This window comes from Scyliorhinus torazame, chromosome 2 (genome assembly GCF_047496885.1).
Source record: "Scyliorhinus torazame isolate Kashiwa2021f chromosome 2, sScyTor2.1, whole genome shotgun sequence".
Lineage (NCBI taxonomy): Eukaryota > Metazoa > Chordata > Chondrichthyes > Carcharhiniformes > Scyliorhinidae > Scyliorhinus > Scyliorhinus torazame.
The window spans coordinates 28,290,812-28,317,771 of NC_092708.1; the positions used below are offsets into that span (position 1 = coordinate 28,290,812).

At 51.0% G+C, this 26,960-nt stretch overlaps 1 protein-coding gene across 1 annotated transcript in view; it reads left to right on the forward strand.

The window, feature by feature from the left end:
- sema5ba (sema domain, seven thrombospondin repeats (type 1 and type 1-like), transmembrane domain (TM) and short cytoplasmic domain, (semaphorin) 5Ba) overlaps nt 1-25,788 on the forward strand; it is a 563,950-nt gene extending 538,162 nt beyond the window's left edge. The window contains exon 23 of the mRNA XM_072469924.1: nt 25,615-25,788. Within this exon, the coding sequence (XP_072326025.1) occupies nt 25,615-25,755 (141 nt within the window). The 3' untranslated portion in view covers nt 25,756-25,788. The remainder of the gene's footprint in view (nt 1-25,614) is intronic.
- The last annotated feature ends 1,172 nt before the right edge of the window (nt 25,789-26,960 follow it).

Below are 26,960 nucleotides of genomic sequence, written 5' to 3' on the forward strand. Positions count from 1 at the left end.
GAGTGTGGAGGGGAGAGAGAGTGGAGGGGTGAGAGTGTGGAGGGGTGAGAGTGTGGAGGGGCGAGAGTGTGGAGGGGCGAGAGTGTGGAGGGGTGAGAGAGGGGAGGGGGAGAGTGTGGAGGGGCGAGAGTGTGGAGGGGTGAGAGTGTGGAGGGGTGAGAGTGTGGAGGGGTGAGAGAGGGGAGGGGGGAGTGTGGAGGGGCGAGAGTGTGGAGGGGTGAGAGAGTGGAGGGGGAGAGTGTGGAGGGTTGAGAGAATGGAGGGGGAGAGTGTGGAGGGGTGAGAGAGTGGAGGGGCGAGGGTGTGGAGGGGCTAGAGTGGGGGAGGGGCGAGAGTGTGGAGGGGCGAGAGTGGGGAGGGGATAGAGTGTGGAGGGGTGAGAGTGTGGAGGGGTGAGAGTGTGGAGGGGTGAGAGTGGGGAGGGGTGAGAGTGTGGAGTGGTGAGAGTGTGGAGGGGAGAGAGTGTGGAGTGGTGAGAGTGTGGAGTGGTGAGAGTGTGGAGGGGTGAGAGTGGGGAGGGGTGAGAGTGTGGAGGGGCGAGAATGTGGATGGGCGAGAGTGTGGAAGGGTGAGAGTGGGGAGGGGAGGAGTGTGGAGGGGCGAGAGTGTGGAGGGGTGAGAGAGTGGAGGGGCGAGAGTGTGGAGGGGGAGAGTGTGGAGGGGTGAGAGAGGGGAGGGGGAGAGTGTGGAGGGGCGAGAGTGTGGAGGGGTGAGAGTGTGGAGGGGTGAGAGTGTGGAGGGGTGAGAGAGGGGAGGGGGGAGTGTGGAGGTGCGAGAGTGTGGAGGGGTGAGAGAGTGGAGGGGGAGAGTGTGGAGGGTTGAGAGAATGGAGGGGGAGAGTGTGGAGGGGTGAGAGAGTGGAGGGGCGAGGGTGTGGAGGGGCTAGAGTGGGGGAGGGGCGAGAGTGTGGAGGGGCGAGAGTGGGGAGGGGATAGAGTGTGGAGGGGTGAGAGTGTGGAGGGGGGAGAGTGTGGAGGGGTGAGAGTGGGGAGGGGTGAGAGTGTGGAGTGGTGAGAGTGTGGAGGGGAGAGAGTGTGGAGTGGTGAGAGTGTGGAGGGGTGAGAGTGGGGAGGGGTGAGAGTGTGGAGGGGCGAGAATGTGGATGGGCGAGAGTGTGGAAGGGTGAGAGTGGGGAGGGGAGGAGTGTGGAGGGGCGAGAGTGTGGAGGGGTGAGAGAGTGGAGGGGCGAGAGAGTGGAGGGGGAGAGTGTGGAGGGGCGGGAGTGTGGAGGGGCGAGAGTGTGGAGGGGTGAGAGTGTGGAGGGGCGAGAGTGTGGAGGGGTGAGAGAGTGGAGGGGTGAGATTGTGGAGGGGTGAGATTGTGGAGGGGTGAGAGTGTGGAGGGATGAGAGTGTGGAGGGGCGAGAGTGTGGAGGGGCGAGAGTGTGGAGGGGTGAGAGTGTGGGGGGCGAGAGTGTGGAGGGGTGAGAGTGTGGGGGGCGAGAGTGTGGAGGGGCGAGAGTGTGGAGGAGTGAGAGTGTGGAGGAGTGAGAGTGTGGAGGAGTGAGAGTGTGGAGGAGTGAGAGTGTGGAGGGGTGAGAGTGGGGGAGGGGCGAGAGTGTGGAGGGGCGAGAGTGGGGAGGGGAGAGAGTGGGGAGGGGAGAGAGTGTGGAGGGGTGAGAGTGTGGGGGGTGAGAGTGTGGAGAGGTGAGAGTGTGGGGGGGCGAGAGTGTTGAGGGGCGAGAGTGTGGAGGAGTGAGAGTGTGGAGGAGTGAGAGCGTGGATGAGTTAGAGTGTGGAGGAGTGAGAGTGTGGAGGGATGAGAGTGTGGAGGGGTGTCAGTGTGGAGGGGGGAGTGTGGAGGGGCGAGAGTGTGGAGGGGTGAGAGAGTGGAGGGGGAGAGTGTGGAGGGGTGAGAGAGTGGAGGGCCGAGTGTGTGGAGGGGTGAGTGTGTGGAGGAGTGAGAGTGTGGAGGGGCGAGAGTGTGGAGGGGCGAGAGTGTGGAGAAATGTGAGTGTGGAGTAGTGAGAGTGTGGAGGGGTGAGATTGCAGAGGAGTGAGAGTGTGGAGGGGTGAGAGTGTGAAGGGGTGAGAGTGTGGAGGGGCGAGAGTGTGGAGGGGCGAGAGTGTGGAGGGGTGAGAGTGTGGAGGGGTGAGAGAGGGGAGGGGGAGAGTGTGGACGGCCGAGAGTGTGGAGGGGCGATAGTGTGGAGGGGTTAGAGTGTGGAGGGGTGAGAGTGTGGAGGGGCGAGAGTGTGGAGGGGCGAGAGTGTGGAGGGGCGAGAGTGTGGAGGGGTGAGAGTGTGGAGGGGCGAATGAGTGGAGGGGTGAGAGTGTGGAGTGGTGAGATTGTGGAGGGGTGAGAGTGTGGAGGGGTGAGAGTGTGGAGGGGCGAGAGTGTGGAGGGGCGAGAGTGTGGAGGGGCGAGAGTGTGGAGGGGCGAGAGTGTGGAGGGGCGAGAGTGTGGAGGGGTGAGAGTGTGGAGGGGTGAGAGTGTGGAGGGGTGAGAGAGGGGAGGGGGGAGTGTGGAGGGGCGAGAGTGTGGAGGGGTGAGAGAGTGGAGGGGGAGAGTGTGGAGGGTTGAGAGTGTGGAGGGATGAGAGTGTGGAGGATCGAGAGTGTGGAGGAGTGAGAGTGTGGAGGGGTGAGAGTGTGGAGGGATGAGAGTGTGGAGGGGCGAGAGTGTGGAGGGGCGAGAGTGTGGAGGGGCGAGAGTGTGGAGGGGCGAGAGTGTGGAGGGGCGAGAGTGTGGAGGGGTGAGAGTGTGGGGGGCGAGAGTGTGGAGTGGTGAGAGTGTGGGGGGCGAGAGTGTGGAGGGGCGAGAGTGTGGAGTGGTGAGAGTGTGGAGGGGTGAGAGTGGGGAGGGGTGAGAGTGTGGAGGGGCGAGAATGTGGATGGGCGAGAGTGTGGAAGGGTGAGAGTGGGGAGGGGAGGAGTGTGGAGGGGCGAGAGTGTGGAGGAGTGAGAGTGTGGAGGAGTGAGAGTGTGGAGGGGTGAGTGTGTGGAGGAGTGAGAGTGTGGAGGGGCAAGAGTGTGGAGGGGCGAGAGTGTGGAGGAGTGAGAGTGTGGAGGAGTGAGAGTGTGGAGGAGTGAGAGTGTGGAGGAGTGAGAGTGTGGAGGAGTGAGAGTGTGGAGGGGTGAGTGTGTGGAGGGGTGAGTGAGTGGAGGGGTGAGTGTGTGGAGGGGTGACAGTGTGGAGGGGCGAGAGTGTGGAGGAGTGAGAGTGTGGAGGGGCGAGAGTGTGGAGGGGCGAGAGTGTGGAGGAGTGTGAGTGTGGAGGAGTGAGAGTGTGGAGGGGTGAGAGTGCGGAGGAGTGAGAGTGTGGAGGAGTGAGATTGTGGAGGGGTGAGTGTGTGGAGGGGTGAGAGTGTGGAGGGGTGACAGTGTGGATGGGCGGGAGTGTGGAGGGGCGAGAGTGTGGAGGAGTGAGAGTGTGGAGGAGTGAGAGTGTGGAGGAGTGAGAGTGTGGAGGAGTGAGAGTGTGGAGGGGCAAGAGTGTGGAGGAGTGAGAGTGTGGAGGGGTGACAGTGTGGAGGGGCGAGAGAGTGGAGGGGGAGAGTGTGGAGGGGCGGGAGTGTGGAGGGGCGAGAGTGTGGAGGGGTGAGAGTGTGGAGGGGCGAGAGTGTGGAGGGGTGAGAGAGTGGAGGGGTGAGATTGTGGAGGGGTGAGATTGTGGAGGGGTGAGAGTGTGGAGGGATGAGAGTGTGGAGGGGCGAGAGTGTGGAGGGGCGAGAGTGTGGAGGGGTGAGAGTGTGGGGGGCGAGAGTGTGGAGGGGTGAGAGTGTGGGGGGCGAGAGTGTGGAGGGGCGAGAGTGTGGAGGAGTGAGAGTGTGGAGGAGTGAGAGTGTGGAGGAGTGAGAGTGTGGAGGAGTGAGAGTGTGGAGGGGTGAGAGTGGGGGAGGGGCGAGAGTGTGGAGGGGCGAGAGTGGGGAGGGGAGAGAGTGGGGAGGGGAGAGAGTGTGGAGGGGTGAGAGTGTGGGGGGTGAGAGTGTGGAGAGGTGAGAGTGTGGGGGGGCGAGAGTGTTGAGGGGCGAGAGTGTGGAGGAGTGAGAGTGTGGAGGAGTGAGAGCGTGGATGAGTTAGAGTGTGGAGGAGTGAGAGTGTGGAGGGATGAGAGTGTGGAGGGGTGTCAGTGTGGAGGGGTGAGTGTGTGGAGGGGTGAGAGTGTGGAGGAGTGAGAGTGTGGAGGGGTGAGAGTGTGGAGGGGCGAGAGTGTGGAGGGCCGAGTGTGTGGAGGGGTGAGTGTGTGGAGGAGTGAGAGTGTGGAGGGGCGAGAGTGTGGAGGGGCGAGAGTGTGGAGAAATGTGAGTGTGGAGTAGTGAGAGTGTGGAGGGGTGAGATTGCAGAGGAGTGAGAGTGTGGAGGGGTGAGAGTGTGGAGGAGCGAGAGTGTGGAGGGCCGAGAGTGTGGAGGGGCGAGAGTGTGGAGGGGTGAGAGTGTGGAGGGGTGAGAGAGGGGAGGGGGAGAGTGTGGAGGGGCGAGAGTGTGGAGGGATCAGAGTGTGGAGGGGTGAGAGTGTGGAGGGGTGAGAGTGTGGAGGGGCGAGAGTGTGGAGGGGCGAGAGTGTGGAGGGGCGAGAGTGTGGAGGGGTGAGAGTGTGGAGGGGCGAATGAGTGGAGGGGTGAGAGTGTGGAGTGGTGAGATTGTGGAGGGACGAGAGTGTGGAGGGGCGAGAGTGTGGAGGGGTGAGAGTGTGGAGGGGCGAGAGTGTGGAGGGGCGAGAGTGTGGAGGGGCGAGAGTGTGGAGGGGTGAGAGAGTGGAGGGGCAGAGTGTGGAGGGGTGAGAGAGTGGAGAGGGAGAGTGTGGAGGGGTGAGAGAGTGGAGGGGTGAGAGTGTGGAGGGGCGAGAGTGTGGAGGGGTGAGAGTGTGGAGGGGTGAGAGTGTGGAGGGATGAGAGTGTGGAGGATCGAGAGTGTGGAGGAGTGAGAGTGTGGAGGGGTGAGAGTGTGGAGGGATGAGAGTGTGGAGGGGCGAGAGTGTGGAGGGGCGAGAGTGTGGAGGGGCGAGAGTGTGGAGGGGCGAGAGTGTGGAGGGGTGAGAGTGTGGGGGGCGAGAGTGTGGAGGGGTGAGAGTGTGGGGGGCGAGAGTGTGGAGGGGCGAGAGTGTGGAGGAGTGAGATTGTGGAGTGGTGAGTGTGTGGAGGGGTGAGAGTGTGGAGGGGTGACAGTGTGGAGGGGCGAGAGTGTGGAGGAGTGAGAGTGTGGATGGGCGAGAGTGTGGAGGGGCGAGAGTGTGGAGGAGTGAGAGTGTGGAGGAGTGAGAGTGTGGAGGGGTGAGTGTGTGGAGGAGTGAGAGTGTGGAGGGGCAAGAGTGTGGAGGGGCGAGAGTGTGGAGGAGTGAGAGTGTGGAGGAGTGAGAGTGTGGAGGAGTGAGAGTGTGGAGGAGTGAGAGTGTGGAGGAGTGAGAGTGTGGAGGGGTGAGTGTGTGGAGGGGTGAGTGAGTGGAGGGGTGAGTGTGTGGAGGGGTGACAGTGTGGAGGGGCGAGAGTGTGGAGGAGTGAGAGTGTGGAGGGGCGAGAGTGTGGAGGGGCGAGAGTGTGGAGGAGTGTGAGTGTGGAGGAGTGAGAGTGTGGAGGGGTGAGAGTGCGGAGGAGTGAGAGTGTGGAGGAGTGAGATTGTGGAGGGGTGAGTGTGTGGAGGGGTGAGAGTGTGGAGGGGTGACAGTGTGGATGGGCGAGAGTGTGGAGGGGCGAGAGTGTGGAGGAGTGAGAGTGTGGAGGAGTGAGAGTGTGGAGGAGTGAGAGTGTGGAGGAGTGAGAGTGTGGAGGGGCAAGAGTGTGGAGGAGTGAGAGTGTGGAGGGGTGACAGTGTGGAGGGGCGAGAGTGTGGAGGAGTGAGAGTGTGGAGGAGTGAGAGTGTGGAGGGGTGAGTGTGTGGAGGAGTGAGAGTGTGGAGGGGCAAGAGTGTGGAGGGGCGAGAGTGTGGAAGAGTGTGAGTGTGGAGGAGTGAAAGTGTGGAGCGGTGAGAGTGCGGAGGAGTGAGAGTGTGGAGGAGTGAGAGTGTGGAGGGGTGAGAGTGTGGAGGGGTGTGAGTGTGGAGGAGTGAGAGTGTGGAGCGGTGAGAGTGTGGAGGAGTGAGAGTGTGGAGGGGTGAGAGTGTGGAGGGGTGTGAGTGTAGAGGGGTGAGTGTGTGGAGGGGTGTGAGTGTGGAGGGGTGAGTGTGTGGAGGGCTGAAGTGTGGAGGGCTGGTGTGTGGAGGGGTGTGAGTGTGGAGGGGTGAGTGTGTGGAGGGCTGAAGTGTGGAGGGGTGTGAGTGTGGAGGGGTGAGTGTGTGGAGGAGTGAGATTGTGGAGGGGTGTGAGTGTGGAGGGGTGAGTGTGTGGAGGGCTGGAGTGTGGAGGGGTGTGAGTGTGGAGGGGTGAGTGTGTGGAGGGCTGGAGTGTGGAGGGGTGAGTGTATGGAGGGGTGAGAGTGTGGGGGGTGAGAGTGTGGAGGGGTGAGTGTGTGGAGGGGTGAGTGTATGGAGGGGTGAGAGTGTGGGGGGGTGAGAGTGTGGAGGGGTGAGTCTGTGGAGGGGCGAGAATGTGGAGGGGTGAGAGTGTGGAGGGGCGAGAGTGTGGAGGGGCGAGAGTGTGGAAGGGTGAGCGAGTGGAGGGGGAGAGTTTGGAGGGGCGAGAGTGTGGAGGGGTGAGAGAGTGGAGGGGGAGAGTGTGGAGGAGTGAGAGTGTGGAGGGGTGAGTGTGGGGGGGCAAGAGTGTGGACGGGTGAGTGTGTGGAGGGCTGAGGGTGTGGAGGGGCGAGAGTGTGGAGGAGTGAGAGTGTAGAGGAGTGAGCGTGTGGAGGAGTGAGAGTGTGGAGGAGTGAGAGTGTGGAGGGGTGAGTGTGGGGGGGGGCAAGTGTGTGGAGGGGTGAGTTTGTGGAGTGGTGAGGGTGTGGTGGGGCGAGAGTGTGGAGGATGGGGGAAGTTCTGGGTATTCTAAAAGTCATTCAGGTGGACAAGTCCTCAGGTCCGGATGGGATCCATCCCAGGTTACTGAGGGAAGCGAGGGACGAAATAGCTGGGGCCATAACAGATATCTTTGCAGCATCCTTGAGCACGGGTGAGGTCCCGGAGGACTGGAGAATTGCTAATGTTGCCCCTTTGTTTAAGAAGGGTAGCAGGGATAATCCTGGGAATTATTGGCCTGTGAGCTTGGCATCAGTGGTAGGCAAACTGTTGTAGAAGATACTGAGGACTAGGATCTATTCACATTTGGAAGAAAATAGATTTATCAGTGATAGGCAGTCTGGTTTTGTGCATGGAAGGTCATGTCTTACAAACCTAATAGAATTCTTTGAGGAAGTGACAAAGTTAATTGATGAGGGAAGGGCTGTAGATGTCATATACATGGACTTCAGCAGGGCGTTTGATAAAGTTTCCCATGGCAGGTTGATGGAAAAAGTGAAGTCGCATGAGGTTCATAGATTATCATAGAATTTACAGTGCAGAAGGAGGCCATTCGGCCCATCGAGTCTGCACCGGCTCTTGGAAAGAGCACCCTACCAAAGGTCAACACCTCCACCCTATCCCCATCACCCAGTAACCCCACCCAACACTAAGGGCAATTTTGGTCACTAAGGGCAATTTAACATGGCCAATCCACCTAACCTGCACATCTTTGGACTGTGGGAGGAAACTGGAGCACCCGGAGGAAACCCACGCACACACGGGGAGGATGTGCAGACTCTGCACAGACAGTGACCCAAGCCGGAATCGAACCTGGGACCCTGGAGCTGTGAAGCAATTGTACTATCCACAATGCTACCGTGCTGCCCCAAAGTTCAGGGTGTACTAGCTAGATGGATAAAGAACTGGCTGGTCAACAGGAGACAGAGAGTAGTGGTGGAAGGGAGTGTCTCAAAATGGAGAAAGGTGACTAGTGGTGTTCCACGGGAATCCTTTCTCGGTCCACTGTTGTTTGTGATATACATAAATGATCTGGACGAAGGTATAGGTGGTCTGATTAGCAAGTTTGCAGATGATACTGTCACGTGAGAGTACCTTTAAGACATGGATGTTTAAGCAATGTACCTTTAAGAAAACAGTGATGTCAGAGTGGGTGGGGTTGGGCTTTAGATCAGCGATTTTGAAGTTTCAGTTTTGAAAAAGAGCTTGTGTGTGTCTGTGTGTTTCCAGAGAGCTGCAGTTTGGAAAAGCAGCTTGTGTGTGTCTGTGTGTTTCCAGAGAGCTGCAATTTGGAAAAGCAGCTTGTGTGTGTCTGTGTGTTTCCAGCGAGCTGCAGTTTGGAAAAGCAGCTTGTGTGTGTCTGTGTGTTTCCAGAGAGCTGGATCTGCTGTGATCTCTGCCATGAAAGACTATCTCTGGATCATTTGGGTGATTTAAACTCATAATAGTAAAGCCTTTAACCTGATGTGATTCTGTTTAAGGATGTTAAGTCTCTTGGAAGTTTGAAGGAACTTTTTGAGGGATTATTTACTGTTGTAATATTTTCGGACTTATCTTTGAAGAATGGGGTGTTAAGAGATCCAATGTTTAGTTAAGATGTTAAGTTGAGTTCATGGAATAAGCATTGTTTTATGTTTAAAAACCCACGTGTCGTAATAGTAATCCCACGCCTAGGGAACAAGCCGTGTGCTAGGAAAAGTAACAAATCCATTAAAGGGGGAGGTTGGTTGAACTCCATGATACATTTTGGGGTTCTGAAAAGCCTCGCCCATAACAATACTAAGATTGGTGGAGTTGCAGATAGTGAGGGGGGCTGTCATAGGATACAGCAAAATATAGATAGATTGGAGAGTTGGGCAGAGAAATGGCAGATAGAGTTCAATCCAGGCAAATGCAAGGTGATGCATTTTGGAAGATCTAATTCAAGAGCGGACTATACGGTCAATGGAAGAGTCCTGGGGAAAATTGATGTACAGAGAGATCTGGGAGTTCAGGTCCATTGTACCCTGAAGATGGCAACGCAGGTCGATAGAGTGGTCAAGAAGGCATACAGCATGCTTGCCTTCACCGGAAGGGGTATTGAGTACAAGAGACGGCAGGTCATGTTACAGTTGTATAGGACTTTGGTTAGGCCACATTTGGAATACTGCGTGCCGTTCTGGTTGCCACATTACCAGAAGGATGTGGATGCTTTAGAGATGGTGCAGAGGAGGTTCACCAGGATGTTGCCTGGTATGGAGGGTGCTAGCTATGAAGAAAGGTTGAGTAGATTAGGATTGTTTTCGTTGGAAAGACGGAGGTTGAGGGGGGACCTGATTGAGGTCTACAAAATTATGAGAGGTATGGCCAGGGTGGATAGCAACAAGCTTTTTCCAAGAGTGGGGGTGTCTATTACAAGGGGGTCACGATTTCAAGGTGAGAGGGGGAAAGTTTAAGGGAGATGTGCGTGGAAAGTTTTTTACGCAGAGGGTGGTGGGTGCCTGGAACGCTTTGCCAGCGGAGGTGGTAGAGGCGGGCACGATAACATCATTTAAGATGCATCTAGACAGATATATGAATGGGCGGGGAACAGAGGGAAATAGATCCTTGGAAAATAGGCGACAGGTTTAGATAAAGGATCTGGATCAGCGCAGGCTGGGAGGGCCGAAGGGCCTGTTCCTGTGCTGTAATTTTCTTTGTTCTTTGTTCCAATAACTCTCTGATTCCTGAGCCCACTCACTTGCACCAGTACGGCAGTGACGAATGTGATATAAAATAGTTACTTCAGAGATATTAGTTACTGTAATGTAGAGATAGGCCAGTCTCATTCTGGTGAGTTCACAGACAAAGGATTTCAGACCGCATGGCAAAGCAAGGAGGAGGTGTGTCCACCAAAGGAGGAGAAAAGGATGCTGGGTAATAAGGGGGCCAGAGGAAGGGATGAGAAGTGAGCCAATCAGAATGTATGACCAGGTCAGGAGGGGTATAGGATGACCTATGGGAATCGTGTATGTGAAACTTGATACCATTTGAATTGATTTGCAGAGATCCCTTTGTCTCTTTGTTCATTCACTTTCCGGGGTGTAGGAGACTGGATGTGTCCTATGCCTTTGTGAAATGAATCAGGCTTGCAAGCCAAATAAAATAACTAATGCTGTACCTGCAAATCCATCTCGACTTTTATTGAGGCCAGACTGACGGGTAAAGAAATTTGTATTTTGTCAGCAGCTCCTCCAATCACAGGCTGCCTCTCTTCCACACTAGCTGCTCACAGCTTCCCTCGTGAGCCGGACATGGAAGAGGAACAGCCAATGTTGGGAGGAGCAGTTTCTTTACTAATCTTCCACTGCACTTACTGAAGAGGTAGATGCTTGTGTAACCTACCTCTTCACTCAGCTGATGAAGGAGCTACGCTCCGAAAGCTAGTGATTCCAAACTGCACTTACTGGCATTTTGTAAATGACCTCCGAGTGCCACACTGGGATATGGCCCATGGACAGCAGGTTGGAGAAGCCTGCTCTAGTACCTAGAATGTCATTTTTAAAAAAATAAAATAAATTTAGAGTACCCAATTCAGTTTTTCCAATTAAGGGGCAATTTAGCGTGGCAAATCTACCTAGCCTGCACATCTTTGGGTTGTGGGGGCGAAACCCACACAAACGCGGGGAGAATGTGCAAACTCCACACGGACAGTGACCCAGAGCCGGGATCGAACCTGGGACCTCAGCGCCATGAGGCAACAGGGCTAACCCACTGCGCCACCGTGCTGCCCGTACCTATAATGTAATAAAAGGTGTTGAGGCGGTTCATAATAGCACTGTGGTGAACTACGTTCCACTGTTACTCACTGCTGTATATGTGTATATTCACTGCTTTTGTTTGTTCCATTGTTACTTACTGTTGTTGTTGTTGCTTCTGTTGGCTCCGCCTGTGGCTCCGCCCCTCGGGCTTTGTATATAGTTGGCTGATCTGTGGCCCTGCCCCCAGTGAGGGATTAGCAGCAGGCAGGCATACATCTCAGCGTATTAAAGCCACAATTTAGTTCTATAACTCGCTTTGTCTGTTATTGATGGTCCATCAAGCACTAAAGGTTATATTTGATACCAATCCACACAAGGCGAAATTCGAACTGATGACCAAAGCTTGGTAGGTTTTAAGGAGCCTCCTGGAGGAGGTAAGGGATTTTGAGGGACAGGCAGGTTCAGAGGGGGAATTAGGGCTCAGGTAGCTGAAATCATGGTTGCCATTGGTAAAGGAATGAAAGGATATTGAGGCCAGAATTAGACGAGCACCAAGGTCCCAGAGGATTGAGAGGCTGGCTCAGATTGCACACAGGGAGAGACCATGGAAGGATTTGAAAACAAGAATGAGAATTTTTAAAAGAGGAATTGTTTACCCTGGAGTTTATATAGGTCAAGGAGGATGGGAGTGATAGGTGAAGGGGAATTGGTGCAAATTTGGACAGAGGCCAATGGCAGGTTAGTAAAAAGTAAAGTCACCGTAGTCCCATGGGACTCTTTCCCCTTTGAGGGATTTAACCTGAGGATCACCACACCTCCGGCGAGAGGGCAAGGTTGAGAAGGCGGGGCCTTCATGAATAACCTCAGCCGGTCTGGGAATATGAACCCGCGCTGCTGGCCTCGCTCCACATCACAAAACAGCTGTCCAGCCTAGAGAGCTAAACAGTCCGTCAGAAGTGCACGTTGCAAGAGCGAAGTTTGAAGGTAACAAAGGCATGGGTGAAGGTTTCGAAAGTAGCTGAACTGGGGCAGGAGCAAGGACGAGCAATGTTACAGTGCAAGAAGGAGTTCTTAGTGCCCCCGTGGAAGTGTTGTCGCAAGTTAATCTCCCAGTCAAATATGACACAGATTGCAAACAGCCCAGTTCGGCCTCAGAGCTTTTTTATTCGTCCATGCGGGTGTGGGCGATGCGGGCCGGCATTTATTGCCCATCCCTGAGGGCATTTAAGAGTCAACTACATTGCTGCGGGTAAGAACTGCAGATTTTCTTCCCTAAAAGGACATTCGTGAACCAAATGGGTTTTTACGACAATTGAGAATGGCTTCACGGTCACCTTTTGGACTTTTAATTGAATTCACATTTCACCGTCTGCCATGGTGGGATTCGAACCACGGGTCCCCAGAGCATGATTCTGGCTCGCTGGGTTACTAGTATAATACCACTACGCCACTGCCTCCCCCTGGTTGCTGAGTTAAAACCTTGAACCTCATTGAAACATCTCAAAATGTGCCACACAATGACCTACTTCGGAAGCTCGGTAAGATTGCCAGCTGTCCCGTGCCAGTAATCGTGCACAAAGAGCACCGAGAGATGAGGGGAAGTCAATCGTGTGCGTTCAGTTGAACTGGAGGAGTATAGGGCAAAAAAAAAAAAAGGAACATCCTTTTAAAATTAAATATCTGGTTGAAGTAATGTTGTCTAAAGCTCTTAGTGGCGACCCAGTGCTTTCCGCTAACCACAGCAGGTCACCAGAAGCAGGCGGCTGCTGAGTATTAAATGTTCTTCAAACAATGGCTACCAGGTAACTGTGGAACAGTAATCCAAGAAAAACATAAAACACTTCCTCTGGAACGAGGCACAAAGTCAACATTTTTAAACGTATCGAATTCTGCTCCTTGGGCATGTTACAGCCCGTCGAAGCACTTTGCCGGCTGAAATTCATAAAACCCCTGACTCTACGATCACAAATTAAAAAGACTTCGGCCTACAATAAAATGGAACGTCGCTTTAATTTTGGGGTTTGTCATATTCCATTCCGATTTTGGCCAGGAACGGAACCAAAGTATTTCTGAAGCAGGCAGCAGACAGTTGATTTTGAGAATTGAACTCGAAGCAGTCAGACACTGGACAGAAGCAGTCATTTTAAAACTGCTGCACTCAGATCTACCATGAACGTTGATGTTACCCATATTCGCGATTGGATACATGAGCTACTTAAGCACTGAATGATACCGGCCTGTATCCTCTGCACCGACCGTATTGTTAAGTGGTCCAAGTGTCGTCTATTGGTAACACTTGTCCTGTCTATCTTGGGGGACGATGGATGGGCCCAGGGTGCATTTCTCTTCTACATTGGGCATTGTCTGCTCAGGGTGTAGAAGCCAATTCATGATTGGGAATCTCTTCCACAGCTGACACAGATGAATAACTTTGGCCCGAGCTCGACTGATATTTTCTCCTTCCGGCGTTCGCTCTTTCCTGCCATTTATTTTGTCCTCTGCCATTTCCATGCCATTCCTTCCACTTTGCCTCCAGGCAATCTGATCAGCAGCAAACACTTGCCATGCATTGACTACGATCGCGGTCAACCTCAGATGTTGCTTACACAGGTCCATGTGTCACAGACGTGGGTAACCTGTTGGTCTCCTGCCTGGAATAAACTTGCCATAGAGTGTGTCCTTGGGGATGTGGCCATCATCCATTTGCCTCACATGACCTAGCCAATGTTGCCACTACTGACTTGTGGTAGTCACCATTGTTGTATTATATTGTATATATGTGTATTACGGTAAGGCCCCTGTGCTACAGGTACGGGGGTAGATCCCTGCCCGCTGGCTCCACCCAGTAGGTGGAGTATAAATGTGTGTGCTCTCCGAACAGCAGCCATTTCATAAGCTGCTGTAGGAGGCCACACATCTCTGTGTAATAAAGCCTCGATTACATTCTACTCTCGTCTCGTCGTAATTGATAGTGCATCAAGACTCAAAGGGGGCAAATCTGCTGTGGACCCCTCCATGCTGGTGAACTTCCATATTCGACACTTTTCTCTGTCAGGAGATGCCCAATATTCATCTGAGCCGGCGGAGGCTGTTCAACTACTTTTCTTGGCTGGCATAAGTTACATCGCGGCTGTAAAGGAGGGTGCTGAGAAGACAGGTCTGGTACACACGGAGCTTTGCGTTTTAGGTTAACCTACTGTTGGTGCGCACTCGAATTCTCAACGTTGACACGACAGCTGTGGTCTTGGCAATCCTGGCGCTGATTTCGGCATCAAGGGCCAGCTTGTTGGTTAAATTTGATGCGAGGTATGTAAAGCTGTCAATGACCCCCAGAGTGCAGCTGTCAATGTCGATGGATGGCGGAGTCTCCCGCGATGACAGATCTCCTTCCCGAAGGGACATTAGCGAACAGGTGGATTTTCACAATAATTAACGTTAGATTCATGGCCACCATTACTGAAGTGAGCACTCAATTCCAGATTTTGTTTCATTTATTGATTTAAATTCCACCATCTGCTGTGGTGGGATTGGAACGCACGTTCCCACAGCATTAGCCTGGGTCTCTGGACTGCCACGACACCACCATCCCCCATGCTCTTCGGTTTTTTCAGCCAGCCCAGCACCCCCAGCAACAGCCACTCTTTAGGAAACACTTATCTATCCGTAAAAATGACTATCCTGCATTAAACACAATACGAAGGAGGCAAAATGCTGTTGTTTAACATATTGCAGCCAAGCAGTAGGACCCGACTCCCATTTCACTCTCAGTCACTATATGAGCCTAAGATCAAGTGTCTGTGATATTAGCACATGATACACTGTTGTGATGTTCCTCAGTCTACTATTTGAGCAGATGCACACTTGCATTAATCCACTACGAGCTAAAAGCCCTGTTAAAATGGCAGTGAAGGGCTACCATTAGTATGGTAAGCAAAGACCACACACAGCAACTTGGAGGATATATTCCTTGATGTTCTGCCAGCATATTAATAACAGCTATTCACAGCAATTTAGTACAAGTACTTAAAACAGTTACACCGTACAACAGCATAACACGGTGGCTGCTGGAAATCTAAAGTAGAAACACGAAATGCTGGATAAACCCAGCAGGTCTGGCAGCATCGGTGGGGAAAGAAACAGAGTTAACATTCTGAGTCCTCATGACTCTCCTTCAGAGCTGGAGAGGTAGAAATGTGATGGGTTTTATGCTGTTAAAAGCGGGTGGAGCAGGGGGAGAAAATAGGTCTGGGATAGTTGGAGGTCAACAGAGATTCAATGATAAAGATGGTGAGTGTGTCCAGAACTAGGAGTCACAGTCTGAAGATTCGGGGTAGATTAGGACAGAGATAAGGAGACATTTCTTCGCCCAAAGAGTGGTGAGCCTGTGGAATTCATTACCACAGGAAGTAGACTAAAACATTGAATATATTCAAGGGGCGGTGAGATATGGCACTTGGGGCGAATGGGATCAAAGGTTATGGGGAGAAAGCAGGATTAGGTTATTGAGTTGGATGATCAGCCATGATCGTGATGAATGGTGGAGCAGGCTCGAAGGGCCAAAAGGCCTCCTCCTGCTCCAATCTTTCCATATTTCTATGAGAGCAAGATGGTCTATTGAAATGGCAAGCGACAGGAATGTCAGGGTCGTGCTACGGACTGAGTGAAGGTGTTCCGCAAAGCGTTCACGCAGTCAGCCAATGTATCTGAAGACGGGCAGGAAGGAAACAATCAACTGGTTCAACTCATTTGTCCTGCATTTCTAATGCCTATAGTATCATGTCAAACCCCCCCCCCCCCCCCCCCCCCCCCCACTCTCACCCCCCACCCCCTTGAATTCGCTAGCCATATAACCTCCTGGGTGAGGCAGAAAAGACCAATAAGGGAGAAGAAAACATCTTGAAAATTCTTCTCTGAAATATTCAGAACCCGTCCACATTCCGTTCACGGTGTGTATGTTAACTGTGAATCCACTTATTTTAAATACAATGCCTTCTCTTCTGTGCCAGTCTGCATTTTAAACCATGATGACTAAAAGAGATGATTATTTGTTTGCAATTTGCCTGCACTTAACTGAGCCTCATGTGTCATTCTCGATATTTGACTTCTTGAACTGGCAAACCTGACTGGAATATTCAACAAAGTACACAGGAACCTGCCAGCGATGAGCTGGTGAGGCGTGGCTTGATGAGCTGTGCCTCAATTGGCAGTTGGCGGTTCAGGCCCCGCTAGAGCACAAAAATCTAGGCTGACCCTAGGCTGAAAGAGTGCTGCACTGGTGGAGGTACCAAATCTCAGATGGGCGGCACGGTAGCACAGTGGTTAGCACTATTGCTTCACAGCGCTGGGACCCCAGGTTCGATTCCCGGGTTGGGTCACTGTCTGTGCGGAGTCTGCACCTTCTCCCCGTGTCTGCGTGGGTTTCCTCCGGGTGCTCCGGTTTCCTCCCACAAGTCCAAAAGACGTGCTCTTAGGTGAATTGGACATTCTGAATTGTCCCTCTGTGTACCTGAACAGGTGCCGGAATGTGGTGACTAGGGGCTTTTCACAGTAACTTCATTGCAGTGTTGGCCTACTTGTGACAATAATAAAGATTATTATTATGAGGCCTTAAAAGAAGGCTCTGTCTGTCCTCTCAGTTGGTTGTGAAAGATCCCTTGGCCAGTTATGGAAAAAGCAGCAGGGCAGTTATCCCTCAATATCACAAAAGCAGGTAACCTGGTCATTGCTACATTGCCCGCTGTGCGAGCTTGATGTGCAAAAATTAGCTGCTGCATTTCCTACAAGCGACCACACTTCAAATGTTTTATATGGCTGTAGATCATGTTCTACTTCATTCGTACCCCAAGAAGGGTGGCATGTGGCACAGTGGATAGCACTGGGACTGCGGCGCCGAGGACCCGGGTTCGAATCCCGGCCCTGGGTCACTGTCCTTGTGGAATTTGCACATTCTCCCCATGTCTGCGTGGGTTTCACCCCGACAACCAGAACATATGCAGGTAAGGTGGCTTGGCCACGCTAAATTGCCCCTTAAGTGGGAAAAAAAATTAAATAAATGGGTACTCTAAATTTAAAAAAAAAAGTTCACGGACAAAGCCTGGAGAGCTGTCAGAATGCGGGACTATCCGCTACATGGAGCAATTGAGGGAAACACCACAAAGGTATTTAAAGGGAAGTCCGACAATGGAGAAAGGAATCGAAGGATGTGTTGATGGAGAGGTGACAGGAATGTCATCTGGAGCACAATAATAATAATCACTTATTGTCACAAGTGGGCTTCAATGAAGTTACTGTGAAAAGCCCCTAGTCGCCACATTCCGGCGCCTGTTCAGGGAGGCTGGTACGGGAATTGAACCCGCGCTGCTGGCTCGCTTACAAGCCAACGATTTAGCCCACTGTGCTGAACCAGCCCCAGCGGCATTGTGCCAAGAGTGGACCGTTCCTGTGCTGTAAAATCCTGTAAGTCTGAGTAACACTGAGCAGCAGTTTAAAACAAAAGGACATTTTAAAACACACTTTTAGTTAACACCTTCAACAAGGAAGGGGAAAAAATGAAGCCCTGGAAGACATCAATACACCGACTAAAATAATCTGACGGCTCAAACCCAAAGAACCACTTCAGAAAAAGCAGTAAAGCAACTTTCCCCGATTAATTAAAACTTGACCTGCTCATTTCACTCGTTGTACGCAAAAAACAAAGCATTCACAAATGGCTCGACAGCCAATTAAAAGGTCAGTACATTACAACAAATTGTATTCATGTAATAGAATGCTTCACAGCAGTTTTATCAAATAAAGTTTGACAACCAAGCTATATAAGGATATAAATAGTCATTTGGTGGCACAGAAATTGAATGCTGCTGGAGAAAAGAGACATCCTGTCGAAGATTTTCATCTTGCACTCAGCAGACCCAATAGTTATGGGAACAACAATTTATACTGCATGGGAAGACAGTGCTGATTGGTTGTGCTATGGTCAGGAGTGGGATTAATTTAAGTAGCCCTGATTTGTCCTCTCATCACCAATAATTTCTTGATTACCAAGGGGATCAGGGGTTATGGGGAGAAGGCAGGAGAATGGGGATGTGAAAAATATCAGCCATGATTGAATGGCGGAGCAGACTCGATGGGCCGAGTGGCCTAATTCTGCTCCTCTGACTTATGGTCTTAACAGAAATTCCCCCTTTATAAGTGGTGGCATATCATTTCCAACCTTTACATTTGGAAGGCTTCAATATTCTATACAGAACTTGCACAGCAAATCCGAGCGAAGATTAAAAAAAAAAAGAGGGTTGGCTTACTTCAAACAGCCGCAAAATGTTGGTAAGGGTTTTCGCAATGTCTGCCCCGAGGGAGAGACAGGGGTACAGGGCCAGACTATAATGAAAATATACAAGTTATGGTTTTACGCAAGTCCAGAACCAAAGGCCTAATGGGGGGAGTTTCCTCAGAGGGTAGGTTGGTTGGTTGACTATTGCAAGGAGGTACGTCTTTCCAGAAGTGAGACCTCCTCAAGGAAAGGAGGCAAAGCCTCGAAAGCAGCAGTTCCAATGTTCCAGTAATTCACAATGCAGATGAGCGGCAGGTGGCTGTACCTGGACAGAGTTTCTTTTGCTGATATCTGTTCCATGGTAAGACAGTAGACAGCAACAGGCTGTTTGCCTGAAGTTACTGTTCTCTTCAGAGGTCAAACAGAAAACTGTTTATCACTTACAGTTCAAATTCTCAGTCATGTGATTAGTGTGGTTTTGGGGTGACTAGCGAGGCCCCTGGTCGAAACCCGTTGTGTTTTGGAGCAGGTAATCATCAGGCCATTAACACCACATTGAATATTAAGGATCACAAACAGCTGCCTTTGGCTATAGTGTAGCCATCTGGGATGGCCACGTCCCGATTACAAAATGGACACCTGCAAAGAATGCAGGGAAAAATTGGACAATACTGAGAAACAAGCAGGTGCAAGGTCTGTCTGTTGATTAGGGCCTTAGCTCTCAGACAGGACAGAAACTGCTAAGCCATCTACATACTAATGAGCCATCTCCGGGGACAAAAGGGAAACATTTAGATACACAATGTCAAGGCAGACACCCCGGCACCAGAGGAGACTCAAACAAAGCAAACCAACGGCCACCTAGGACACGCCCAGCAACCAGGGAACCCACCCCTCTATTGGAGGAAGATCGATACGAATGATTGGGAAAGGCCCGATTAATTGAGGCCAAGTTCAAGGCCCGCCCAAAAGCACGTGAAGCCCTTTTAGGTATAAAGGGTATTCCCCAAGGGAGAATCTTTCTTCTTTGACCTTGGCTCTCAGCGAAGAGAGACCTATCGAGTTGCTGCATCAGACCAAGTAAGTTCCAAGTCAATGCACGCTACGAGATAGAAGCTCCTAGTTGCTATCCTGTAAACAGCTGAACACAGCAGCCTCAGAACTGAGCAACGGCCATTGTTCCTCTGACTGAATGGGCACCCGAAGCTAAGTATAGGCTTTAGTAATAGTGATAGTTTAGTTTGTAGAGTTAATGCATGAGTAGATTTGACTGTGTAAATAAATGAGCATTGCTTTTGAACTTACTAACTGGTGTATCGAGTCTTTGATCAGTTTTCGGTTCTGAACCTTGTGGCAGTGTCGAAAGATACCTGGCGACTCTTGAGCAAATGTAATTAAACAGAGCCAAATTAAGAGCCAACACCAAAGAGAGCAACATTTACTGGTGACTCTGCCGGCACTCGACTTAGAAGGGGCCTAACCACTCCAAGAGAACCCAAAATTTGAATTGAGAATCCAATTGGAAACAGAAAAACCACAAGTGTAAGAACAGTACTGATCAAGCCCCTGAGATTCAGAAGTGTGTTAATGCATGCGTACTAACAGGGATATAAGATAAACCTGAGAGATTTTGTTGCGTAAAACTGTCGGGAGTTTTGTAGGTCGGAAATTAGCGTAAGCCGTACCCGTGTTTACATCACCGCTTTATCACCCCCTGTTCCAAATTCAGTAGAGAACCCAGATAGAGAAAATGGCAATGAAGGCAATGGAACGCGTTATAAACCCCCAGGAATTCGAGGTCGCAGCGACCAGTGGAGTAGGACAGTGTCCCGTTTGGGAAGATGAGATCAGGAAATATCTCAAAGGGAAAGGATGGCCCCTTTGAAGTGAATTCTGCGATAATGAGGAAACAGATCCCGGGAGTATAGGACATACTTGGTGGGAGAACCTGTCAGAGATACACAAGAAGAGCTTAGGGAAAGCTCGCAAGCCGATGGAAATCTTGTACTGTTTGGCACAATTGCGAGGCACAGAGGAGGTCATTAGGACGCTCCGTAGAGAGATAGAGGAGAGAGACAGAAGCAGTGAGGTAGATGTGAGCGAGGTAGAGAAGGAGAATAGAGGTTTAAAAAAGTAGTTAGCAGCAAGGGACAGAGAGGTGAATGATGCCAAGAGGGCACACCAGTCTTGTCTCGCGCATTTGAACAGTTTTCAGATGCAATATTATAAGGCCTACCAGGACACGCAACGTGCGGTCTTGGTAAGACAAGAGACAGAACAGCAAGTCGAGAAATTGCAGAAACAGTGCAATGATTTAAAAGCAGCACTACGAGCACTCCATACTTCCACAACGGAACAAAGGCAGAGCTCCGTAGACCACGCAAAGTGCCGGAAGCAAATTGCAGAATTGCAATCTCTGCTTTCCGTTCAAAATGGATTTCAAAGAACATTCGGACCCCAATTAGATCAAGAAAACGGCCCCGACTGGCAGGAATTGAACGAGACTGCCCATAGATACGTACATGGGACATGTACGCAGGAAAAACCCCAGAAAAGGAAAGTGCCCAAACCCCCAACCGGACAGGCGGAACTCACCCCCATGAACCCTGTAACCACACACCGCAGGGCTGCAGGAGAAGGAGAAGCAGATTTCCTTTACACAACCCCGTTAACCGTGACCCAATTACGGGACGCGTGTGGAAAAATTACACCGTTCCTTCCCACATCAGACCCCCACCAATTTTTCGCTAAAGTCAAACAACCGGCTACCATGTACGGCCTGGACGAAAAGGAGCAAGTGAAGCTCACAGTTTTAAGCCTCGACCCTTCAGTCGTGGCAGCCCTTCCTGACCCACAGAATGTAGGAGGAGGCACACTCCAAGAGATGCACACAGCGATCCTAGATGCGATCGGCTATAACAGAGGAGACCCCGTAGAAGGCCTAAATAAGTGTAGGCAAAAGAAGACAGAGCACCCCACAGTGTTTGCTGGAAGTTTGTGGATACACTTCACCGCAGTTTTTGGAGAGTTAGCCCGCGCCATTTGTCCCCAGATAATATGGCCAAATGGACCCGAATTCTAGTCTCCCACGCCACAGACGCAGGACGAAAAGCTTGCGCAAACTATGACCCCTCAGACGAGGCCCACAATGAAAAATGGGTTTTGAAGAGATTGTCCCGCTCTTGGGAGCAATCATTTGCAGGCAAAACCGCATTTATAATACCCGATGAAGAGCAGGCAGAGATGAACCCAGTTAAAGTGCACCAGAACCCCGCAAGGGCAAATGAGGGCAGGAACCGCCAACCCCAGCCCAAAGCTCAGGAATGTTACAACTGTGGACAGCTGGGACACTTTGCACGAGAGTGCAATGCGCCCCAAAAGCAGCAGAGAAGCCAACAGACAGGCACCCTAAACAGGAATTGGGCAAAGCCGACCCATAGCGTTAGCGTCCGTTCAGAGAATGCAGACATGGAAGGCACCGACTGACAGTATTCGGGCTCCCCAACGTGGGTCTGCGACACCCTTTGGGACAAGTCCGATAGACCGGTAGTGGCAGGCAAAGTTCGGGGACACCCTGTAGAATTTCTTTGGGACACAGGAAGGTCCCGCACCACACTCAATTCCTCCATGATGTTTCAGCGAGACACGTGGCCCATAACAGACACCATCACACTCAGCGGTTTTATAGGCCATTTACAACAGGGACACATCACAGCTCCTGGAGCTATACAGATAGGGAACATCACAACTAAGCACCCTGTAGTTTTGGTCGATCTGCCCCAGACAGCAGAACATATCCTTGAAATCGATTTCATGAGCTCCCATAACCTTTCTTTTGACCCAGTTAACAAGTGTGTTTGGAAAATGGCAAAGGCAGAACGAGCCCCCTCCACGCTCACAGTAGGAGAGTACGTAAATAGGATTAGTTCAGTAGGAGACTTCTGGTTCGACCCTCAAACCATTAGTACAGCCAAACAGGTTAGGGCAGTCCTGCAGGAACATAAAGTAGCATTTGCACAGCACAAGCACGACTGTGGCAAATTGACTGGCTTTGTGAACATTACAGGTCCCGGCCCTAAACCCCAGAAGCAGTACGGATTTCCCCAGGAAGCAGAGGGAGAAATCTCCAAAGTAATAGAGAGTTTGCTGAATCAAGGTGTACGCAGATCAGTAGCCTCCACAAACAATGCACCAATTTGGCCCGTCAGGAAACCGACTGGATCATGGCGACTGACCATCGATTACCGGGAACTGAACAAAGTAACCCCAGCAGCAGCCCCCATCATAGCCACGAGTCTAGAGGCCATGCTCAAACAGGGACTCCAGTTAAAAAGAAATTCGGTTTTGGACATTAGTAACGGCTTTTGGTCCATTCCATTGGCTAAAGCTTGCCAGTACAAATTTGCCTTTACATTCCAAGGGCAACAGTACACATGGACGTGCCTTCCACAACTCCCCCTCCATTTTCCACCGACAGTTGGCAAATGGATTAGCAAAATGCTCCCCCCCGATTGTCTGGTCCAGTATGTAGACGACTTGTTACTGCAGACAGAAACAAAGGGAGAGCACATTTCGCTTCTCGCCGAACTCCTAGCACTCCTAAAAGAAATTGGTTGTAAAGTCAACCCCAAGGAGGCCCAGATTTTGAAAGAGAAAGTGATTTACTTGGGACCAGTGATCACTCATGGTAAACGCGAGATCGAGCAAAAGAGAATTGACTCGATCGTCAAATTGCCCCTTCCCCAGAATGTCTCAGTACTCTGGTCATTTTTAGGACTGGTTGGTTACTGCCGAAACCATATTGACGGTTTCACCACTAAAGCAGCACCCCTTTCCGAACTTCTCAATAAACAGGCACCTTGGGAATGGTTTCCACAGCATACGGATGCCGTGGATGCTTTAAAAAGAGCACTCAACACAGCCCCCGCACTACAGGTCCCAGATCCATTTTCCCCATACGCAATCGAAGTTGCAAGCACCGACCGAACCCTCTCGGCCGTGCTCCTCCAGGAACACCATGACCAATTACGCCCCGTAGCATACGCCTCACGTGTGTTAGACGCGGTAGAGTAAGGATTTTCTGCCTGTGAAAGGCACCTGCTCGCAGTTTTTAGGGCAGTACAGTACTTCGCCGACATTACAGGACTCAACCCCATCATCATTCTCACTGAACACACCCCAACGCAGCTATTGTTAGACGGCCAACTTAAAGATGGCACAGTCAGCCAAATCCGCGCAGCCCGTTGGACCCTTCTTTTACAGGGACGGGACATCACGGTAAAACGAACCAAGACCCACACCTTCCTTGCCGATAATTTGCAATATGCAGGCACTCCTCATGAATATGAGATCATCACCACAAAACAGAACACAGGCCCATTTATTCCCAAAACACCCCCCAGGAAAACAGGTAGTACACCCCAGAGACCCCAGCCCACAGACACGTGTGCACCCCTGAAGATTTATGTGGATGGCTCCTCCACAGTGTTAAATGGAAAGAGAATTACCGGTTGTGGTATATATGTAGAGGATGCGCAGGGACGCGCCCTAGATGACATTTCCTTAAAGTTGCCAGGACACTTAGGCTCGCAGGCAGCAGAACTGGCAGCGATTGCATACATGGTAGACCACCCCAACTCGTTCCCGATCCCAGCAGACATTTATTCGGACAGCTTGTATGTCTGTAATAGTTTGACAGAGTTCCTACCACTCTGGGAAACAAGAGGATTTGTTTCTGCGGACGGTAAACCCCTACCCTCAGCCCCATTACCCCGCCATATCTTAGAGACAGTGAAGGATCGAAAATATGGAATAATTAAGGTTCACAGTCATCACCATTCTTCCCCCCCTGGTAACGTTAAAGCAGACGCCCTAGCGAAGGCAGGCTCCAGGCATGGTTATTTTTGGAACCCCCCCGAAAGCATCCCAGTACACGCAGTTCAGGTCTCACAGACCAACATTCAGGATTTAGTGAAGGCACAGAAAGAGGACGAGAAACTCAGGGAAGTTTTAAAGGGTACCTTCCCAGCCCCGTATGATAAATACAAGAACGCAGTCACCACACACGACAGTGTGATTTTAAAGGATGGCATTTATATAGTTCCCAGTCAGGACAGCAACCAGATCATTTGTCAGTTCCATGACAATCATGGGCACCAAGGAATTGAATCCACCCTATCCCACCTCAGACTGCTCTGCTGGTGGCCTGATTTAAAAACCGATGTAACGCACTACATAGAGAATTGCTGAATCTGTGCCCAGAACAATCTGGACAGATATGCGAAAAAGGTTCAACTTAGTCATCCCGCCCCGTTAATGGACCCTGGACAAATCTCCAGATAGATTATATAGGACCCCTACCCCCGTGCAAAAATGGTTATAAGTATGTGTTGGTGGTCATCGACACCTTCACAAAATGGGTGGAAGCATTTCCATCGCGAACTAATACGGCCAAGACAACAGCTAAAATATTAACACACCACATCTTTACAAGATGGGGCCTCCCACGCAGTATAGAGTCCGATCAAGGCTCCCATTTCACCGGACGTGTATTGAAAAACGTCCTCACGATTTTCGCCATTCGACAAAAGTTTCACATTGCATACCATCCCCAGTCGAGTGGTATTGTAGAGAGGATGAACAGGACATTAAAAGCCACGCTCAGGAAAATGGTACAGCAGAATAATAGCACCTAGGATTCAGTACTCCCATTTGCTTTGATGTTTTTAAGAAACACGGTATCCACGTCCACAGGATACACCCCCTACACCCTCATGACCGGACGCCCCATGAAAGGCACTGAGTATTTGTTAGGACTGGATTTGGCCAGCCCCACAGTCACAGCCCTCACGTATGAAAATGCGGTTAAATAATTGTTAGAGAACATAAAGGCAGCCCAGCTCGCAGCAGCTGTGAGACTTGGAACCGGGAAGAAACAGAGCAAGGCTTGTTTCGACAAAACAGTACACCCCACTGAGTTTACAGTAGGACAACAAGTTATGCTTTCCCTATACAACCCCAGCTCATTCCTTTCCCCCAAATTTTCCGGACCGTACTCCATTTCGGACAAAGTCAGCCCCTCGGTATACAAAATAACCTATCCCAATGGTAAGTCTGCGTGGTTTCATATAAACCAACTCAAGGCTTACGGCTCACAGAATAACCACACACACCACATCCTGCTTGCAGCAGCAGACGATCATGCCTTGCCCACAGATGACGTTTTCCTACCCTCCCCCAACGACTACAGCCCGCCCTCAGACACGACTTCAACTCTGCCAACAGAACACGACTCATAGCTACTCTCCAGATTCGAGAGGCAGCCCCCACGACGACCACATTCTTACCCGTTCTTGCCGGTTGCTCAGGCAGTGGAGAAACGGCATTGGTCCCCGCCCTGCCTGAGGATCTCCCTCTGGTCAGTTATGCTCGGGTAGAGCACTTACGGCATTGATCACCGTCCTGCCCGGGGATTCCACCCATTTCTTACCCGCCGTGGCTCATACGCTCCCCATTTTGGCTCGTTACGTTCGAAATGTTTTTGCTTGGTTTTGGCAACCCTTAGGTTGCTTCCCTCTGCTATTTACACCTCAAACACTGGGATGGTAAATCACACAGGCTGCGAGACGGCTCGCAGTACGGCAGTATTTTTCTTAGATGTCTTGTCCCAAATATTTGGTTTTAAAAAAAGAAAAGAGGGAGTCACAGATGGTGACCAATTAGAAAGGGAAATTGGCAATAAAGGACAGACAGACATACGAGATCTTAAGCAAGATAATAACAGAAATTATGCTTGTGTTCACAGAACTCGGAACCCCAGAGGAAGACAAAGAAGATGACTGATGAAGATGAAGACAGCCTTCGTGTTCACATGGATCTTAGCGGGATCCCTTCAGTTGCACGCGGACGCTACCCCCCTGATCCCTACCACACAAACCATAAATGATTCCCACCCCTGCAATACACAGAACCCTGAGATAACTAGCCCCGCGACAGCTAGCAATACCCCGACCTGGTGTGATAAGTTTACCACTGGGTACTCTCTCTCAAATGTAGTCGAAGCACTCTTAGTGCTGGCGATACTTTGCAGTGTCGTGCAAACCATTAGAGTTAGGAAATGGCAAAAGAGAGCATATCGCTCTCGCACCCCGGAATACAGGTTTAGGTCCCCCATTTTCGGATTTCACCAAACCCCCGAACCCATTGGGACGGATTAAAGTGCATCCATTTTTCTTTATGTATTCTGTGGAATAAAGAGATGTAAGCCTCTGTGTCTGACTGCCAGGCCAGAGACGTTTGTGTGCTGCTATTTTGTACAGGTTAAGATGTATAGATTATTTTTGCATTGTTTAATGAGGATAGTTAATTGAGAATAGTTAGAGGTTCCAGATTTTTTATTTTTCTGTAATGCATGTATTAATGTTTAGGTAAAATGGTGTTGCATAGGATAAGACAGTGTAGAGCCTAAGTACGGGTGCCCTGTTTGGTCAGAGGATAAAGATGATGCAGTAGTGTGATCCTTCACGCTTCGCGTTGAGGATCACAAAGAAGGAGTGTAGCCATCTGGGATGGCCACGTCCCGATTACGAAATGGACACCTGCAAAGAATACGTCGAAAATTGGACAATACTGAGAAACAAGCAGGTGCAAGGTCTGTCTGTTGATTAGGGCCTTAGCTCTCAGACAGGACAGAAACTGCTAAGCTATCTACATACTAATGAGCCATCTCCGGGGACAAAAGGGAAACATTTAGATAAACAATGTCAAGGCAGACACCTCTATTGGAGGAAGATCGATACGAATGATTGGGAAAGGCCCAATTAATTGAGGCCAAGTTCAAGGCCCACCCAAAAGCACGTGAAGCCCTTTTAGGTATAAAGGGTATTCCCCAAGGGAGAATCTTTCTTCTTTGGCCTTGACTCACAGCGAAGAGAGACCTGCCGAGTTGCTGCATCAGACCAAGTAAGTTCCAAGTCAACGCACGCTACGAGATAGACGCTCCTAGTTGCTATCCTGTAAACAGCTCAACCCAGCAGCCTCAGAACCGAACAACGGCCATTGTTCCTCTGACTGAGTGGGCACCCGAAGCTAAGTATAGGCTTTAGTAATAGTGATAGTTTAGTTTGTAGAGTTTATGCATGAGTAGATTTG